The sequence below is a fragment of the Ovis canadensis genome, chromosome 7 (assembly GCF_042477335.2).
Source record: "Ovis canadensis isolate MfBH-ARS-UI-01 breed Bighorn chromosome 7, ARS-UI_OviCan_v2, whole genome shotgun sequence".
Taxonomy (NCBI): domain Eukaryota; kingdom Metazoa; phylum Chordata; class Mammalia; order Artiodactyla; family Bovidae; genus Ovis; species Ovis canadensis.
In genome coordinates this window covers 48,200,323-48,220,024 of record NC_091251.1, presented here as the reverse complement: position 1 = coordinate 48,220,024, position 19,702 = coordinate 48,200,323, and the positions used below count along the sequence as shown (strand labels likewise).

At 45.1% G+C, this 19,702-nt stretch overlaps 1 protein-coding gene across 2 annotated transcripts in view; it reads right to left on the bottom strand.

The window, feature by feature from the left end:
* The window catches only part of CAPN3 (calpain 3), a 56,003-nt gene that overhangs the window by 14,508 nt on the left and 21,793 nt on the right, over nucleotides 1–19,702 (bottom strand). Inside the window, exons 2-9 of one of the 2 annotated variants that reach the window (XM_069596111.1) lie at nucleotides 13,602–13,671; nucleotides 11,733–11,851; nucleotides 10,150–10,283; nucleotides 9,287–9,455; nucleotides 7,885–8,031; nucleotides 5,851–5,934; nucleotides 4,863–4,948; nucleotides 2,551–2,628 (exon numbers count right to left, since the gene is read on the bottom strand). In XM_069596111.1, the coding sequence (XP_069452212.1) occupies nucleotides 2,551–2,628; nucleotides 4,863–4,948; nucleotides 5,851–5,934; nucleotides 7,885–8,031; nucleotides 9,287–9,455; nucleotides 10,150–10,283; nucleotides 11,733–11,851; nucleotides 13,602–13,671 (887 nt within the window). The remainder of the gene's footprint in view (nucleotides 1–2,550; nucleotides 2,629–4,862; nucleotides 4,949–5,850; nucleotides 5,935–7,884; nucleotides 8,032–9,286; nucleotides 9,456–10,149; nucleotides 10,284–11,732; nucleotides 11,852–13,601; nucleotides 13,672–19,702) is intronic. The other variant, XM_069596112.1, reaches the window with a different exon arrangement.

Sequence of the window (19,702 nt, the reverse complement as noted above, 5' to 3'; positions counted from 1 at the left end):
GGGATTGCTGGGTCATAAGGCAGTTTTATTTCCAGTTTTTTAAGGAATCTCCACACTGTTCTCCATAGTGGCTGTACTAGTTTGCATTCCCACCAACAGTGTAAGAGGGTTCCCTTTTCTCCACACTCTCTCCAGCATTTATTGCTTGTAGACTTTTGGATAGCAGCCATTCTGACTGGCATGAAATGGTACCTCTCACTGTGGTCTTGATTTGCATTTCTCTGATAATGAGTGATGTTGAGCATCTTTTCATGTGTTTGTTAGCCATCTGTATGTCTTCTTTGGAGAAATGTCTATTTAGTTCTTTGGCCCATTTTTTGATTGGGTCGTTTATTTTTCTGGAATTGAGCTGCAGGAGTTGCTTGTATATTTTTGAGATTAGTTGATTGTCAGTTGCTTCATTTGCTATTATTTTCTCCCATTCAGAAGGCTGTCTTTTCACCTTGTTTATAGCTTCCTTTGTTGTGCAGAAGCTTTTAATTTTAATTAGGTCCCATTTGTTTATTTTTGCTTTTATTTCCAATATTCTGGCAGGTGGGTCGTAGAGAATCCTGCTGTGGTTTATGTCAGAGAGTGTTTTGCCTATGTTTTCCTCTAGGAGTTTTATAGTTTCTGGTCTTACATTCAGATCTTTAATCCATTTTGAGTTTATTTTTGTGTGCGGTGTTAGAAAGTGTTCTAGTTTCATTCTGTTACAAGCGGTTGACCAGTTTTCCCAGCACCACTTGTTAAAGAGATTGTCTTTTCTCCATTGTATATTCTTGCCTCCTTTGTCAAAGGTGTCCACAGCTGCGTGGATTTATCTCTGGGCTTTCTATTTTGTTCCATTGATCTATATTTCTATCTTTGTGCCAGTACCATACTGTCTTGATGACTGTGGCTTTGTAGTAGGGACTGAAGTCAGGCAGGTCGATTCCTCCAGTTCCATTCTTCTTTCTCAAGATTGCTTTGGCTATTTGAGGTTTTCTGTATTTCCATACACATTGTGAAATTATTTGTTCTAGTTCTCTGAAAAATACTGTTGGTAGCTTGATAGGGATTGCATTGAATCTATAGATTGCTTTGGGTAGTATACTCATTTTCACTATATTGATTCTTCCAATCCATGAACACAGTATATTTTCCCTTCTATTTGTACCCTCTTTGATTTCTTTCACCAGTGTTTTATAGTTTTCTATAGAAGACATACAGATGGCTAACAAACACATGAAAAGTTGCTCAACACTTATTATCAGAGAAATGCAAATCAAAACCACAATGAGGCACCATTTCACACCAGTCAGAATGGCTGCAATCCAAAAATCTACAAGCAATAAATGCTGGAGAGAGTGTGGAGAAAAGGGAACCCTCTTACACTGTTGGTGGGAATGCAAACTAGTACAGCCACTATGGAGAACAGTGTGGAGATTCCTTAAAAAACTGGAAATAGAACTTCCATATGACCCATCAATCCCACTGCTGGGCATACACACTGAGGAAACCAGAATTGAAAGAGATACGTGTACCCCAATGTTCATCACAGCACTGTTTATAATAGCCAGGACATGGAAGCAACCTAGATGTCCATCAGCAGATGAATGGATAAGAAAGCTGTGGTACATATACACAATGGAGTATTACTCAGCCATTGAAAAGAATACATTTGAATCAGTTCTAATGAGGTGGATGAAACTGGAGCCGATTATACAGAGTGAAGTAAGCCAGAAAGAAAAACACCAATACAGTATACTGATGCATATATATGGAATTTAGAAAGATGGTAACAATAACCCTGTATGCAAGATAGCAAAAGAGACACAGATGTATTGAACAGTCTTTTGGACTCTGTGGGAGAGGGTGGGGGCAGGATGATATGGGAGAATGTCATTGAAACATGTAAATTATCATATGTGAAATGAATTGCCAGTCCAGGTTCAATGCATAATACAGGGTGCTCGAGGCTGGTGCACTGGGATGACCCAGAAGGAAGGGATGGGGAGGGAAGTGTGAGGGGGGTTCAGGATGGGGAACACATGTAGACCCATGGTGTATTCAAGTCAATGTATGGCAAAACCAATACAATATTGTAAAGTAAAATTAATTAATTAAAAAAATAAAGGTGATGAGTATCACAAATTAATCCCAATCTTGAGGAAAACAAGTGGGTCCAGAAGAAAGTTCCCTTTAATCTGAGACTTGAAGGCTCAGGAGAAATGATCAGAGTGATGATGAGAGTGGCATCGAGTGAGTTGAGTAACGAGGGCTTCCTCCACTCAGAAAACAGCTCCACCAAGGCCAGGAGCAAGTGGCTGGAGCAGTGTGTATGGTGGAGTGTTACAACACCGCGGGAGCTATAGCGCACTGGCTTGGTCTGGGGCCCGGTCATCACCATAACTTTCAGACTGCTCTCAAAACCCTCAGTCTTGCCAGGTCTCTGGCTGGATTTGGAGAATAGGGCTCAGATATCCCAAGGGCTGGAATCTGATGGTCACTTTCTGGGGTTGGAGGTTTGAGACTTCAGTGCCCACCCCATCCCTTACCCTTCAGTGTCTTCTTGGATCCTGGACTCACCAGAACTCTCCATCCTCAGTGACCTGGTGCTGCAAACGGGCCTTCTCGTCCTTGTCCACATAGCTCCAGTCCTTCCAGCTGGAGGGATGATGGAGGTGTGATGAAAGGGAAAAGAAAGGGAAGGCCCGATATGAGCTGGGCCAGGAGGTGTCAGAGAAATATGAACAAAATAGCTTCTCTCCCAACTGCAGCCAGTGTGAACCACCAAAATGCAAATCTGACCTGATACCCCATAATCGCTTCCCACCATCCTCAGGATTAAGACCAATCTTTTAAAATGGTTTTTGAGGGCCTGACTTTTCTCCAGTGTTCTTGCCTGGAGAATCCCAGGGACAGGGGAGCCTGGTGGTCTGCCGTCTATGGGGTCACACAGAGTCGGACACGACTGAAGCGACTTAGCATCAGCAGCAGCAGACTTTTCTCTGATTAAAACTTTAACCATTCCTCACCCTTTCAAGTTAGGATTTGGGCCCTGGAAACAGGTAACTTGGGATTTCAATTTAATTATACCAGTACTAGCTGTAACCCTGGGCAAGTCACTTCACCTATCGCAGTTTCTGTTTTCTCGACTGCAAAAGGGAAATGATTGTGTCACCTACTCGCAGTGCTGTGATGAGCAAGAGATGAAATATTGCATGTAAAACTTTTAGAACAGGCCTGTCATCTAATAAGTAACTGTCTGATTTACTGAGAGAAAGACTAAACAGGTCAACTTCTCCTTCCTCCTGCCACCCCACGAAACATCCCAGTTTTGTATTTTTTAAAGGCTGGGCAGTTTTACACACTCTCTCCCAAAGAAGGAGGAACTAAAGTACCTTTGTGAGAAGAATGAAGCTAAACTGGATTGTCTCTGGAGAGGTTAGGGATTGAAGAAGTGCTTGGAATCAAGGAATACTGAAGGGGACATGGAGATTCCTGAGGGACGCAGTGGGTCGGGGAGGGAACTCTCCTTGAGTGACTGAAGCTGAGTTCCACTTGTAAGCAGTCCCTGAAGTGGAGGAGTTGGCAGAAAGTGGACCCCAAGATCTGAGACTGGAGAACATAGCGAGGGTCCCTGTGGGTGACTGGGACCAGTGGGCTGGTAGACTTATGGGGCACCAGGGACCCTTCCAGAACAGAGAACCCAGTTCAAATGCCATCCCTCCAGGCAACCTTTTGCTACCTTCCTGTCCCCTCATACTATGAGAAGGGCTCCTGCTTTGTGACCCTAACTATAGCATTTATCTCAATGATTAGTGTTTTTCTGTCCTTCCCACTAGACCTTAAGGCCTATAGGGCAGGGTCTGAATCTCTGTGTTAATTTCTAAGTCCCCAGACAGAAGCATGGGGCCTAACACATACTGCACAATGAGGTGTCTGGGATTTGTCACACGGATAAAGGAAGGGAACAGTGAGGAGACCAGGATCAGCAACTTATTGGTCTACCCAGCAAAGTTGCCTATTCACAGCATACCTCCAGTGCTTCGGATTGTGCCTGGGATTCAGTAAGTGCTCAACACATACTTGCTAAGTGAATGAATGTCCAAACAAGCCAGTAATTATGGTGCCCTGAGATGAGAGGTATGTTAAAATTAGCACAGGGGCTGAGGGTACACACAGCCTGGTTGAGGTCCTTCTCAGCTAAGGAGTCCTGCTCTGCCCCCTTGGGAATAAAGGAGCTCCAGGGCCCACTCTCCCTGCAGAGAGGCAGTCAGGACCCAGCGACTGGGGTGGAACAAAAAAAGCTTTGTGAAGGTTCTGGAGCCTTCACAATAGCTTCCTCCCTCTGTGTGCTGTTTTAGCTGCTTCCAGTCACTTGCTCCCAGTAATAAGTAGTACAGTTCTTTCAAAGGACCTATTCGTCTCTTCCTAGGGCCAGTGAGGGAGAGGAAATCTTAGCACTGGCTAAGCTCTCTGCAACACCATCACATTTTCTCCTCATAACAGCCCACCAGGTAGGTGCTAACATTTTCCCCATTTTATAGATAATTACGAGAAAGAAAATTACTTGTCCAGTCAGACCACTGCATCCAGACTCCCCTCCTGCCTGGACATGGCCCATGCTCTCTAGGATCTTTCCTTTCCCCTCAATGGCCATCAGCAAGCTCTTGGGGTCCCAGGTTCCCGAAGCTCTGCTCCCAGCACTACCCTGGAGCTACACCCCTTCTGTTCCCAGTCCTTCCCTAGAGCCACACCCCCTTTTCTCCTCTATGGATCATTGGTTTTAAGGGTGATTTTAGACCAAGCATTTGTAAGTACTGTTATGGTTTGGTCCCCAACCCAATCTTGTCCCAGGTCCTGTTGTCCCCTACTCATGGGGTCCCCTCACCCACCTGTCACTCCAGGAGCCATTCCACTCCACCTGGCCCCAGGGGTTCCGCAGCCGCACCAGCTTCACTTTCTCACCCTTGTACAGGGCCTTGGGCAAAGAGGAAAAGCTCTCTTGCTCTGGAACCTTTCTGAAGGGGGTGAGGGGTCTTCTGTCTTGCCCTGAGGGTTGGGGTGGGAGTGGGGAGAGGATCCCATACAGGGAGCTGTCCTGCTTGGTCAAGGAGACTAATCACAAGTTTGCTGTGAAATGGCAGAACCTTAGCACGAGCTCACAGGAGTTAGGCTTGACCATCACCTTGCCATCTTCTAAGAAGTGATTTTCACAGTGAACAACTGGCCATTTAGAAATTTGGGTGGAGTGGGTGGAGGAGGCAAGGCATACAATGTAGGGCTCTGCTGGCAGTTAGGTGTCTCTTCGTGAATTATTAATAGAAAAAAAACGTCCCTGCTGGCTGAAGAATGACAGAAAATGTCCCCTGTAAGTAGATCAATCAGAAAAAGGGGCCCCTTCCTCCTGTCTGCAGCATGGGCTGCTGTGGACAACTGCCCCTCTCTGCCCATCCCTATGACCAGGGCACAACTGCCCACTGTGCACAAGGGGCCTGACAAACTCCCTGTCTCTGCTGTGACCCAGTTAAGGCCAGATGTGTCAGTGGGAGCAAAACATCATTACTGACCATGAAAAACAAGAAACACAAGAGCCCATGAAATTAATTTCATAAAACCAAAGTGATTTCTATTTGTTCTTTGGAAATGTTGGGGCAATTGCTATCTTTAGCACTAAAAATAAACATAAACTGAGCACTGTCTTGTGGCAAGATCCACCTACAAGTCCCAGTAGTCTCCTCTAACCCCAGGCACTCAGCCTGAGTACCTGATGGGAGGCAAATTCTGCAGATGCGAAAGGGCACAGAAAGCCAAGTCCTGACTTCAGGAGGTTCCCCCAAGTAGCCCCTCAAGTCCTAACCCTTCATACCCCGCCAGGCTCACCTCCTCCAGCCCAGTGACTGAGTAGGCATGGCCTTTGACCAGCCCACAGGCCATTCTTGTCTCATACTGAACTGGAACAATCGTCTGTGGAGTGAAAACCAGACAGCCTGTCAGGGCTTGTTTCCTGAGACAAAGTTCACAGTGGTTCACATCCTGGGTTCAGTGAAGACAAGCACTCCTCCATGCCCTGGAAGCATGCCTCCTAGCCATGAGAAGACCCTCACTAGCCCTTTAAGAGAGCCAAGAATATGCAGCCCAGACAAGGTGTTTCCGTCAAGCTGGTCCCTTGACCAGCTTGGAGAACAATGTGGAGGCTGGGGCCGCGAGGTGAGTGTGAGCGTGCCTGGCCCTCCTTTCTGGATCTCTTGGGTCTTTCAAAGGAAGAAGTGGGGGTGGATAGAGGCTGCTTTGGGTCAGGCTCCCCTTCCCTGAGCCCACCCAGGGTTGACTATTCCTGGAAGAGAAAGGGATTGAGAAGAGGGGTTAGATGAAACATGGAGGTCTAACCTTTTATCTTTATATCCCCTCACCTTCTCCACCCACCCTAGAACATATTCAAGAAATTAAAAGTAGACTTCCTTAGTGGTCCAGTGGTTAGGACTCCATACCTGCAATGCAGGGAGTGCGGGTTTGATCCTTGATTGGGGAACGAAGATCCCACGTGCCATGTGATGTGGCCAAAAATTTTAAAAAAGAAAGAAATTAAAAGTTCCTGCACCCAGGCAGAGAATTCCAAGGCAGCCAGAGGAGAGTCCTGCTCAGACATGACTGAGCCTCAAGGAGCAGGGAAGTCTCTTCCATCTGAGATTTGCAGCCACAAGAGATCCTTGGCAGAAGGGTAGGAGGGCCAAAACCCAGTGAGCCCTAGATGGATCTCTGTGGCTTCACTCTGCCTAGTGACATGACAGCTTTAAGAGGTAGCCTGGAGCCCTTTTCAAAGTGAGGGGTATATGAGGAGCCAAGGCTTTGGGCATCTCAAACTCTTCCAGATTTCAGTCTTTAGAGGACCCAGACCATGTGAATAGAAAGGGAGGGGGGCAGGAGGTTCATAAATCTCTCAGTTTTGGACCAGGGAAACCACTTGAAGTGACTCTGTGGCATTACATATGCATTCCCAGCTATTCCACTACTGGCCATCTGTCCAAAGAAAAGTGTCCTGGATGGACACAAAGATGTATCTAATAGGATGTTAGCTGTAACATTTAAAAACTACAGCCAAAACAGAAAAAGAAAGTATTTAAATTCCCAATAATAAGTTATGGGGTAAAAAAACTACAATTTATTTGGAGTCCAACTACAATGTTGGACTATTGAACAGCCACAAAAAATGTTATAGAAGACACACTAAGAATGTGATTCTTGTTGACACATTAGGTATATAAAGCTAGCTGAAAAAGTAGCTTGCTGCAAAGAGGTACATACAGTATGACTGCATTTTTAAAATAAAAATTTAGATTAGGTGTATGCACAGAAAAATCCTAGTAGGACATATGCCAAATGTTATTATCCTCAGATAGGGAAAAAATAGGTTCATTTTTCCTCTGATTTACTGTATAGTATGTATTACTTCCAAAACTACTAGAATATAAGCTCTGGGCAGGGGGTAGGGGGAGTGTGTGGAGACTGCTCGTTCCTTAGAATTCTAAACAAATGGGAGAGAATTTTCTTTGTTAGAAGAGAGCCTAGTAGGAGCTCAGTAAATAAGTGTCAAATACATAAATGAATGAACTAGAAGGAGAGAAACACTTTACAAATAAATGAAATCTCTCTCATAAATATTTATGCCTGTTAATTCAATATCAGAGAAACTGCCTTGACCATGGAGTATGAAGGAACCCCATCCCCTCCCCCACCAGAGATTCCCTCCAAAAGCTGTCTTCCCCCTCCATTCCTCAGGAGCCTTGGAGCAAGCAAGAGATTCCAACCCAGACCCCTGGAAGGCCCCAGGAGGAGCCCACGTGGGCGGTGCCGGCTGCTGAGGAAGGTCTGACACCACACAACACACCGGGCCATACAGGTGGGAGGAGTACACACCCGAGTTGGTCTGTCATCTGAGCATCCCTCAGGGATGAGGTCTGAGTCCCTGAGCCGCGAGTTATCCATATTCCTCACCATCCGTTCAATCAACTCCCCCATTTTCAGCCCAGAAGGAGAGGTTCCATAGGTCATGTTTGTGCCATCCTGAGGCCCAACAGGGAGGGCAGGGGACAGTCCAGGAGAGGGAGAGAGAGTAAACAAAGGAGGGTGATAGAAAGGGAAGGAGAGAGAAAGAAGGGAGGGGATAGACAAAGAAACAGAGGAGAGATAAGTAGAGCATGAATGGAGAAAAGATGGAGAACAGTGATGCAGAAAGAAAACGTTTGTCCATGGGTGCTTCATCTTCCCAAGCTTTCCCATCTACTGGGTATACTAGGAGAGGAGGGAACAGGAATTCAGCTTGGGCCCCTTCCTCACAAAGAGAGATAACCAAGACTGTTAGAATACACTGACTAACCCCCAGGGAAGGTGCATCTCCTGGCCAGTCTGCCATCCCCTTACCCTTGGCTCTGGTCTCAGTTCATACCACTTTGTTGAGAGGTGGACTGCAGGCTGAGCTTCTCCCAGATTACAACACAAAGCCTGTGTCCCACGTGCGAGATATGATCAAAGTTCAGTGACTGGGAGGCTTTCTTAGGGAACTGGTAGGTTCAGGTCCATAGCCCAGTGTGTGGCCAGCTTACTAGGGGCATGCTGGAACTGAGAAACACCAGCCCTGGAGGCCAGTTCAGTTCAGTTCAGTTCAGTCGCTCAGTCATGTCTGACTCTTTGCAACCCCATGAATCGCAGCACACCAGGCCTCCCTGTCCATCACCAACTCCTAGAGTTCACTCAGACTCACGTCCATCGAGTCAGTGCTCCAGTAGCATATTGGGTACCTACTGACCTGGGGAGTTCCTCTTTCAGTATCCTATCATTTTGTCTTTTCATATAGTTCACGGGGTTCTCAAGGCAAGAATACTGAAGTGGTTTGCCATTCCCTTCTCCAGTGGACCACATTGTGTCAGACCTCTCCACCATGCCCGCCCGTCTTGGATGGCCCCACAGGGCATGGCTTAGTTTCAGTGAGTTAGACAAGGCTGTAGTCCTAGTGTGATTAGATTGACTAGTTTTCTGTGATTATGGTTTCAGTGTGTCTGCCCTCCTGCAACACCTACCATCTTAAGGTAAGAGAAACCCTGGAGGCCTATTTCCACCTAAATTCTAGGATCTTTATTGAAAACCTCCAGAAACTTCTCCCTTGAGAAATTCCCAGTTTTCAAAGTTGAGAGCTACTTTTCTGCTTCCTAAAACAGAAAGTTCACCCCATCCCAGAGGAAAGCCCTGTGCTGCTGTTCACTGGGTAAGTCTTCCCAGTAGCTGGCAGCACCCTGTCCTGCACCCCACACCCCAGACTTACATCAATGGAGCAGCCCATGAGGGAACCCCTCTCGATGGCTTTCTTCATGATCTTGTACATGTCTCTGGGAGCATCCTTGATTTCAAAAAACTCTGTCACTCCTCCCGTGAAGTCCTCCATGGCCTCTGTAGTGTTCCCGCCTTTCAGGGCTTCATACGAACCATGGAGCCTGAGAGATAGGATGAAGACTAGTCTGGGGTCACAGGGTTCCAGGAAACATGACCCTAGTACCCCTGGCTCCAGGACTTTACTCTTGGGTCCTGTGATGCTGCCTTATCCAAATTCTCCAACAACTCTGTAAGCTTTTGAACAGATACTATGATTCCCTTTCTTCACAATGGAGAGACTGAGCCCCAGAGGCTGTGTGACCAGCTGAGGCCACAGAGAGGAGAAACACTGGGACTGGAACCTGCTATTCCCACTTCCTGATAGTTCTCTTTCCACTATACTCGAAATCTGAAGTAGGGCTCCATTAAAGCCATTAGTAGCTGGAGTGGAACTTCTGAGAGGCAACATGGCTTTTATTCATATATTCTGAGCTCCAGTGTTACGCAGCGGCCTGGATGGGAGGGGAGTTTGGGGGGAATGGATACATGTATACATATGGCTGAGTCCCTTCACTGTTCACCTGAAACTATCACAACATTGTTAATCAGCTATACCCCAATACAAAATAAAAAGTTATATATATATACATACATACAAATATGTATATATAGTGAGCTCATGAGTTTGAGCCAACCAAGGCTCTGGGATTTGAGTTCCAGAGAAATAATACTGGGATCCAGGATCTGTAGTGCCACCAAGAAGGGAGGATTAAAGAGCTCACTATGGAAACTAGAGATTTCTTATCCCCGTCTTACTTAGCATAAGCCTTCTCCAGCAGAGCACTCCAGAACTCATTGCGATGGTTGGATTTGGTGAAAACCAGTTGATTGTTGTAAGTTGGCAGGCAGTCATCAATAACCACGTCCACCCAGTCTCCATAGCGCCAGAACTGCACAGAAGCATCAAGCACAGTGCCATCCTCAGATTACCAGCAGGAAATGCGTCCCTACCCCACATTCCTCTTGTTCACACTATTCTGGGTTTAGAGAGGGTGAATCTTTCTTTAAGCAGACTGTGACCTCTTTGAGGGCAGGAAGTATGTTACAAACCATTATGCTTCTTCCACACAGTCCAGCTCAGTACAGGGGATGGTAGGTACTCCATGTGTATCTGAGGGCTTGAGATTTTCCTTCTGCTCTGTAGGTCTGGGGACAGCCTAGGTATCAGTACTTTTAGTTATCTCAGCTGATCCTCATATGCAGTCAGGGCTGAGAAGCACTGGTCTAGGAGAAGGTGACGTATAATTTATGTACTTCTTGATGACAAATAAGGTAGGAATTGTTGTTGAAGAAGAAGGATTGACATGGAAATGGAAGGTGACCCAGAATATACTCTGGTTAAACCAGGAACACTGTCCAGTAATCCCAATTCTAGATGATGTTCTTTCTTGAACAAATTGGTTTTAACCCAAGAAAGCCAAAAGTAGTTTAATTTCCTTCTAATGACATTTACTCTCCTATGAACAAGAAGGCAAAAATCTGTGTGGTCTTTGTGTTTCTGATCCTTTTGGTTTCAGACCTTTTAAATACCCAAGGGGAGTGAGCAGCTTGATGGCATAGGGAAAAAACAAGACTCGGGACCCCGCGGCCCTGTCCACATTGGGATAGCAGCAGGAGTCTGATCCTAAACCTGCAGAGAAGACCCTTTCTGAGGCCTTCCATCCTGGGATACAAGATCAACTGATGATCTGGGTCAGTCCAGGACATTGGGAGCCTTCAGTGCTGTTCAGAAGCCTCAGAACACCCATAGATGCAGGTGCCCACATAAGAACCTCATTTCAGTTCTGGGTCAGCATGAGGTTTGGCTCTTTGCTAGGACAATTTGAATCCAGAAAGTTTCCAGTGTCTGAACTTATTCTGAAACCAAAAGACTCTGCTGGGCCAAGCCAGAAGCCTGGTCCCCAGATTAACCAGACTTTTCTTCCAGAGCCCGGAAGGGGTGAATGATAGTGGGGGTATAGACTTGTGTTGGCATTTATTTTGCAGCCTCAAGGGCCCTCTGGATTCCCAGTGCCAGTGTCTTAGGGATTTACTTGAGAAGGGCTTCTGGTTATCACACAGAAGCCTGACAGCTGGAAGGGTAAAAATAGACCAACAGGCCAGCAAACAGGATATCCTCTAACATTTCTGGGGCCTAACGGAAGGTGTAGGGGTTTGAGGGTAGGAAGAAATAAACAACTACTTCCTCACAGGCTTGAGGCCTGAAGGGGGTCACTGCCCACAGCCATAGCTGGCTGGGTGGGTGGGAATCTTTCCTGGAGCCACTGGGAAGTCAAGCCCAGGATACTTGGTAGGTGGACGGCCCACTGGCCCTCTTAACTACAGTCCCTTGACCTCACCTGGAAGTGAAAAATCCCCGCGTAGTTTTCGGTGAAACTCTGATCATGGGGTATGACCCGGAAAAGCAGACGCTCGTTCAAGGTCAGGCAAGCGATGGCTGCAAGAAACCAGCAGTCCCCTGCAGGCAAACACGTGGCACAGGTCACAGGAGGGCCCACACCTCCAGGGAAGAAGGAGACCCCATCCCCATCAGCTGCTCTGCTTTCTGGAGAAGGGCGTACACTTGACTCTCACTGTCCTGCTTCCAGATCTGACCTTACGGAGGTATCAGCCAAGGAAAGGAGTGTGACCGCAGTCCCTGGACTATGCCATCAACAGGGTAACTTACTCCCTCGTGACTGCTTTCCTGAAGGCTATAGGCAATTCCTCTGTCTGCAGTATAAGCTCAGATCTCTATCTGGACCTCAGTGGAAACTGAGCAGTGGGGGTCATAATTGGGTCATTCTTTCTAACACCTGTAAGGAAGCTGCCTGCCCTGCACCTTTGCAATGTGACTGCAGGATCTGAGCATCTGAGAGCCATCAGACCATCCCATTAGTACTGTAAGGAAAGCTGGTTAGTATTTGGAGGTGGCACTTTGCCCTGTTAGTGTGTACATGTGTGTGTGTGAATGCCCAAGTGGCAGGCCAGGAACACTAACAGAACACAGGCTAGGTTATGCAAGGCCTTTGTTGTGCTGTGTGAGATGTCAAGGCATTTCTGAGTCTGCAGAGGGGAGGCTGAGAGCCTCCACAGGCCTCCTCCCACCACCACTACCACCCTCCCCACTTCCCACCTCCCAAGCAGCCAGCCTTTCTGAAACAGCATGTCGGTTGGAAGGCCCAGGTTATTAGCTGGCCAGGGCTCTGCAGGCAGCCTTCCTTCAAGTGCAGGAAGTCAGATATTCAAACCCTCTTCAGCCTCTCCTTCCAGGACCAAATTAGCTAAATTCCTTTCATTTGGCCTTGAGCAATTTGGCCTTGACTACCCCTTTTCCCTCAAGTTCTAAATTGTGTCTGTTGATATTTGTTTCCTCCAACGTTACTTCACAGCACTTTTCTGCAGTTCACACTAAAGACAATACCTTCCAAATAAGAGGCTGAAATAAAGGAAGCAGCCAAGCTAATTAACCAGACAAAATTGGATGCTCATCCACATGGCAGGCGTTGCCTTTGTTGAAAAGCTTGTTTAAAACGGAGCTATTCTGGGGCAGTTTAAACAAGAGTTCGAGTTATGAAAGCACTTTTTGTGAGCATATCGATTCTGCATGCCCAAGGGACATGCACGGCACACAATTTCAGAGCTGCTTTCTAAGAAAGGTTGTTGTTGTTTAGTCTCTAAGTCATGTCTGACTCCTTGTGACCCCATGGACTTAGCCTGCCAGGCTCCTCTGTCCATGGGATTTTACCAGGCAAGAACACTGGAGTGGGGACCCCACTGCTCCACTGTGGGGACTCCTGGAGAAGGGATTTCCTTCTCCAGGGAGTCTTTCTGACCCAGGGATCAAACTCCTGTCTCCTGCATTAGCAGGCTAATTCTTAACCACTGAGTCACCAGGGAAGCCCTTTAAGGAAGGTGGGTCCTGCTAGAAACAGGGCTTTTGTCTTGCTGAGTGGGGTGTGTGAGTGTCCTGGAGACTCTGGAGAGGAGGCGACCTCCTGTTGTGACACAAGGTAAAGAGCTGGTGAGAAAGGTAGGAGGGACAGAAATTAAATGAAGTAATCACCAACACAGAGCTGAATGAGTTTAAATAATGTTATCAAAACTACCTCCCCCAAATTCATTACAAGCAAAACCAGATCACTGTCCCTTTACTTACTATAAAAGGATCATACCTCTTAATCACACCTTGATTGTTTGGCTAAATAGGACCAGAGGAACTTTCCTACCTAGATCTCCTTGGCAGATGTCAGTTCTATTGGCTCCACCAATGATAAATCGGGGATTCTCACAAATTTCCTGTGAAGCAAAAAGGAAATAATAATAGTAGCTATTATTTACTGAGGTTCATATGCAGTACTGGCATCCCATATCAGGAGTTTTACACACACCACTCACTTAAACCTCAGAAACGCCCATAAACTGGATACTATCATTCTTATTTTTCAGATGAGAACACCAAGACTCAGAGAGGTTAAGAATTTGCCCAAGGACACACAGCTAGCAGGCAGGAGAAGCCAGGTGCGTGGCTCCTTTTCTCACTGTCCCACATTGATCCCTCACAGTGATATACTGTCTGAGTAAGGGAGCACCTTGAGAGTTAGGACAGTGTCACTATTGTCTCAGCTTTGACCAAGGGACAGTACAAAACACAGCTCTTGTTTGTTTGTTTTCTAAGCCAGGAAAAGAGGTGCAGGAGGGAAAGTAAGGATCTTTTTCCCCAAGATGTGGTAACATAGATATTTAGTATCAGCATGTGTCCCAAGGGCCACAGGACTTGAGAGCTGGGGAGAGCCAAGAATAAATTTGACATGAGCCTCGAAGGCCTCCCAGTCTGTTGGCAGGTATGCTTCTTTAATAAAGCTAACCCAACGTGACACCCTGGTCCGAGCAGTTTTCAAATCCAGGCACTACCAGTTATATGCATCCCAACAGAGGCCAACAGGGGGTGCTCTTGTGTTTGTTTGGATGTGTCATGCTTTGTATTTTAACTTTTGAAATAATTATAGATTCTGTGTTTTGGTTTTAACTTTGTCCTTCACCGCTTCAAGAAGCCTTGCTATCTTGGTGATATAGCCCTCTCTGTTTTTCTGTCTTCCCTAATACAACAATCCGGGTGAGTGAGCTCAGTGAATGAATCTCCCTGAGCTCAAGGATCTATCTCACCTACTAGATGGAAACTCGTGCATAGATCACAGCACACACACCACCCCCTTGAAGCTCTTATCAATGGAAGGGCAAACCCCAAATAATAATTTTTTAAAAGGTTACCTATAGGGGAGGAAAGGATTAAGTGGCGAATATAGGGATGGAAGTAAAACTCTGAATATATCTGTTTTAAAATAATTTTGACTTAGGAACAATGTACATTTTATAGAATTAAAACCAAATTGAAGAAAATGCAATTTTAAAAAGCAATCTGTAACTGTGAAAGAATAAAATTCTTATTTTAAGCTACCAAGTTTATGGTAATATATTATAGCAGCCATAGGAGCCTCATACAAATGGCAAAAAATACATGGGAAAATGCTCAACATCATTAATCATACAGGAAACACTACAATGTGATACTACTACACACCAAACAGAATGGTTAATACATAAAACAGTAATAAACTGGTATACTAATTTTAGTGGGGAAAAAAAGCAATCTGTAAAAGCTAAAAGCAAATTGAAGAAAAGGAACCTAACTGCTTATCAAATTGATGGCATGATCACATACATAAAATGAATTCTTTCAAGTGACTTGCAATGTAAAATGTTGGCTGTTTATTCCTTTGGGGATATATCCTAAGTTCAGTTCAGTTTAGTCACTCAGTTGTGTCCAACGCTTTGTGATCACAGTTTTTTGTGATCCACACAGTCAAAGGCTTTGGCATAGTCAATAAAGCAGATGTTTTTCTGGAATTCTCTTGCTTTTTCAATGATCCAACAGATGCTGACAATTTGATCTTTGGTTCCTCTGCCTTTTCTAAATCCAGCTTGAACATCTAGAAGTTCACGGTTCAGGTACTGTTAAAGCCTGGCTTGGAGAATTTTGAGCATTACTTTACTAGCATGTGAGATGAGTGCAATTGTGTGGTAGTTTGAGCATTCTTTGGCACTGCCTTTCTTTGGGAACGGAATGAAAACTGACCTTTTCCAGTCCTGTGGCCAGTGCTGAATTTTCCAAATTTGCTGGCATATTGAGTGCAGCACTTTCACAGCATCATCTTTTAAGATTTGAAATAGCTCAACTGGAATTCCATCACCTCCACTAGCTTTGTTCATAGTGATGCTTCCTAAGGCCCACTTGACTTTGCATTCCAGGATGTCTGGCTCTAGGTGAGTGATCACACCATTGTGATTATCCGGGATGTAAAGATCTTTTTTGTATGTTCTGTGTATTCTTGCCACCTCTTCTTAGCATCTTCTGCTTCTGTTAGGTCCATACCATTTCTGTCCTTTATTGTGCCCATATTTGCATGAAATGTTCCTTGGTATTTCTAATTTTCTGGAAGAGATGTCTAGTCTTCCCCATTCTATTGTTTTCCTCTATTCCTCTGCATTGATCGCTGAGGAAGGCTTTCTTCTCTCGCTATTCTTTGGAACTCTGCATTCAAATGGGTATATCTTTCCTTTTCTTGTTTGCCTTTTGCTTCTCTTCTTTTCACAGCTGTTTGTAAGGCCTCCTCAGGCAACCATTGTGCCTTTTTGCATTTCTTTTCTTGGAGATGGTCTTGATCCCTGCCTCCTGTACAATGTCACGAACCTCCATCCATAGTTCTTCAGGCACTCTGTCTATCAGATCTAATCCCTTGAATCTATTTCTCACTTCCACTCTATAATCGTAAGAGATTTGATTTAGGTCATACCTGAATGGTATAGTGGTTTTCCCTACTTTTTTCAAGTCTGAATTTGGCAATAAGGAGTTCCAAATTGGGAAAGGAGTACATCAAACCTGTATATTGTCACCCTGCTTTTTAACTTATATGCAAAGTACATCATGAGAAATGCTAGGTTGGATGAAGCACAAACTGGAATCAAGATTGCTGGGAGAAATATCAATAATCTCAGATATGCAGATGACACCACCCTTATGGCAGAATACAAAGAACTAAAGAGCCTCTTGGTGAAAGTGAAAGAGGAGAGTGAAAAAGTTGGCTTAAAACTCAACATTCAGAAAACTAAGATCATGGCATCTGCTCCCATCTGCTGCTGCTGCTGCTAAGTCACTTCAGTCGTGTCTGACTCTATGCGACCCCATAGATGGCAGCCCACCAGGCTCCGCCGTCCCTGCGATTCTCCAGGCAAGAACATTGGACTGGGTTGCCATTTCCTTCTCCAGTGCATGAAAGTGAAAAGTGAAAGTGAAGTCGCTCAGTCATGTCCGACTCCTAGCGACCCCATGGACTGCAGCCTACCAGGCTCCTCCATCCATGGGATTTTCCAGGCAAGAGTACTGGAGTGGGGTGCCATTGCCTTCTCCATTGCCTTTTCTCATCTGGTCCCATCACTTCATAGCAAATAGATGGGGAAACAATGGAAACAGTGACAGAAGTTATTTTCTTGGACTCCAAAATCACTGCAGGTGGTGACTACAGCCATGAAATTAAAAGATACTTGCTCCTTGGAAGAAAGCTATGACCAACCTAGACAGCATATTAAAAAGCAGAGTCATTACTTTGCTGACAAAAGTCCATCTAGTCAAAGCTATGATTTTTCCAGTAGTCATGTATGGATGTGAGAGTTGGACTATAAAGAAAGCTGAGGGCAGAAGAATTGATGCTTTTGAACTGTGGTGTTGGAGAAGACTCTTGAGAGTCCCTTGGACTGCAAGGAGATCCAACCAGTCCATCCTAATGGAAATCAGTCCTGAGTATTCATTGGAAGGACTGATGCTGAAGCTGAAACTCCAATACTTTGGCCACCTCATGCAAAGAGCTGACTCTTTTGAAAAGACCCTGATGCTGGGAAAGATTGAGGGCAGTAGGAGAAGGGGACGACAGAGGATGAGATGGTTGGATGGCATCACCGACTCAATGGACATGAGTTTGAGTAAACTCCAGGAGCCAGTGATGGACAGGGAGGCCCAGCATGCTGCAGTCCATGGGGTCGCCAAGAGTTGGACACAACTGAATGATTGAACTGAACTGAACTTTGTGATCCCATGGACTGCAGCACACTGGGCTTCCCTGTCCATCACCAACTCCCAGAGCTTGCTCAAACTCGTCCATTGAGTCAGTGATGCCATCCAACCATCTCATCCTCTGTTGTTCCCTCCTCCTGCCTTCAATCTTTCCCAGCATCGGAGTCTTTTCAAATGAGTCAGCTCTTTGCATCAGGTGGCCAAAGTATCGGAGTTTCAGCATCAGTCCTTCCAATGAATATTCAGGACTGATTTCCTTTAGGGTGGACAGGTTGGATCTCCTTGCAGCCCAAGGGACTCTCAAGAGTCTTCTCCAACACCACAGTTCAAAAGCATCAATTCTTTGGTGCTCAGCTTTCTTTATAGTCCAACTCCCACATCCATACATGACTACTGGAAAAATCATAGCTTTGACTAGATGGACCTTTGTCAGCAAAGTAATGACTCTGCTTTTTAATATGCTGTCTAGGTTGGTCATAGTTTTTCTCCCAAGAAGCAAGCATCTCTTAATTGTATGGCTGCAGTCACCATCTGCAGTGATTTTGGAGCCCAAGAAAATAACTTCTGTCACTGTTTCCATTGTTTCCCCATCTATTTGCCATAAAGTGATCAGACCAGATGCTATGACCTTAGGTTTTTGAATCTTGAGTTTTAAGCCAGTTTTTTCACTCTTCTCCTTTACCTTCATCAAGTGGCTCTTTAGTTCCTCTTTGCTTTCTGCCATAAGGGTGGTATCATCTGTATATCTGAGGTTATTGATATTTCTTCCAGCAATCTTGATTCCAGCTTGTGCTTCATCCAGCCTGGCATTTTGTATAATATACTCTGCATATAAGTTGAATAAGCAGGGTGACAATATATTGCCTTGATGTACTCCTTTTCCAATTTGGAACCAGTCCATTGTTCCATGTCCAGTTCTAACTGTTGCTTTTTGACCTGCACAAAGATTTCTCAGGAGGGAGGTAAGGTGTTCTGGTATCTCATGTCTTTAAGAATGTTCCACAGTTTTTTTGTGATCCATATAATCAAAGGCTAAACCTTACATATTAAGGTCAAACCCCAAACCATAATGAAATGTGAACCATAATAAATAAAAATAATATTGTTACTACTTCAAAACATTCACATGTAGGATAAAGTAAATAATGTACATCAATGTCATTAGGAACTAGGATATTTTTAGTGTAAAAGAGAATATGCAGGGGGCCTCCCTGCTGGCTCAGTGGTAAAGAATCCACCTGCCAATGCAGGAGACATGGGTTTGAACCCTGGTCTGGGAAGATCCCACATGTTCTCAGTGTAACTAAGACCTTGAGACACAACTATTGAACCCTCGCTCTGGAGCCAGTGTTCCACAACAAGAGAAGCTGCTGCAATGAGAAGCCCGTGCACAACTAGGGAGTAGCCTCTGCTTGCCGCAAGTAGAGAAAGGCCCTCATAGCAACGGAGACCCAGCACAGCCAAAAGCAAGTAAGCTTCAAAGAGAGATTTCACTTAAAAAGAAAATATGTAAAATTAGAAAAGTGAATAACTTCAGGAAAAACCCAGCAATGTTAAAGTTGAGTTGGATATTTAAGTATAACTCATGATTCATTTCTGTCTCTCTAAAAAAATTTTCTATCTCCCAGCACTAAAACAAAACAAAACGTAAAAACTAGAAGCAGTAAAAATGTAGTAAAGAGAACATCAACTACCAGAATGTGGTCTTTAAAAACCATTTTTCCCTAATAAAATAGAAAACTCTCATTATTTCTAATAAGACTCTTTCCTCTTAAAAAGCAAAGCAATTAAGGTATAGTGAACATGTTATTTTTGTCTCCCCAGTATTTTGCATCCTTGCAATATGTTCCCCCTTCTCCTGATATTATTCCTCAGTTTTCAGCTGGAGAGCAACCCTATTGTCAGCACTTGTACTGGTGGGCTTCCCCCTTCCCCCAGCTCCACACAGCTGTTAGGGCAACTAGAGTGAAGGCGGTTGGATGACCACCAGGAATGGGCAGATGACCAAGTCTAGGCCAAGAGATATGGGCCAAGTCTTTCGTTGTAACTATTGAGAAAGAAACACATTCTCCTCCAGGAGTTACTAAGCGGGAGAATGTCAGCCTGAAGCTGCTTGTGGCCATTTCTGCCCCTTTGTGAAGGTAACCTGCTTGAGAGTAACGACAACTCAGAAGAAGCAGATGGAGGAGTGGGTGGAGAGGG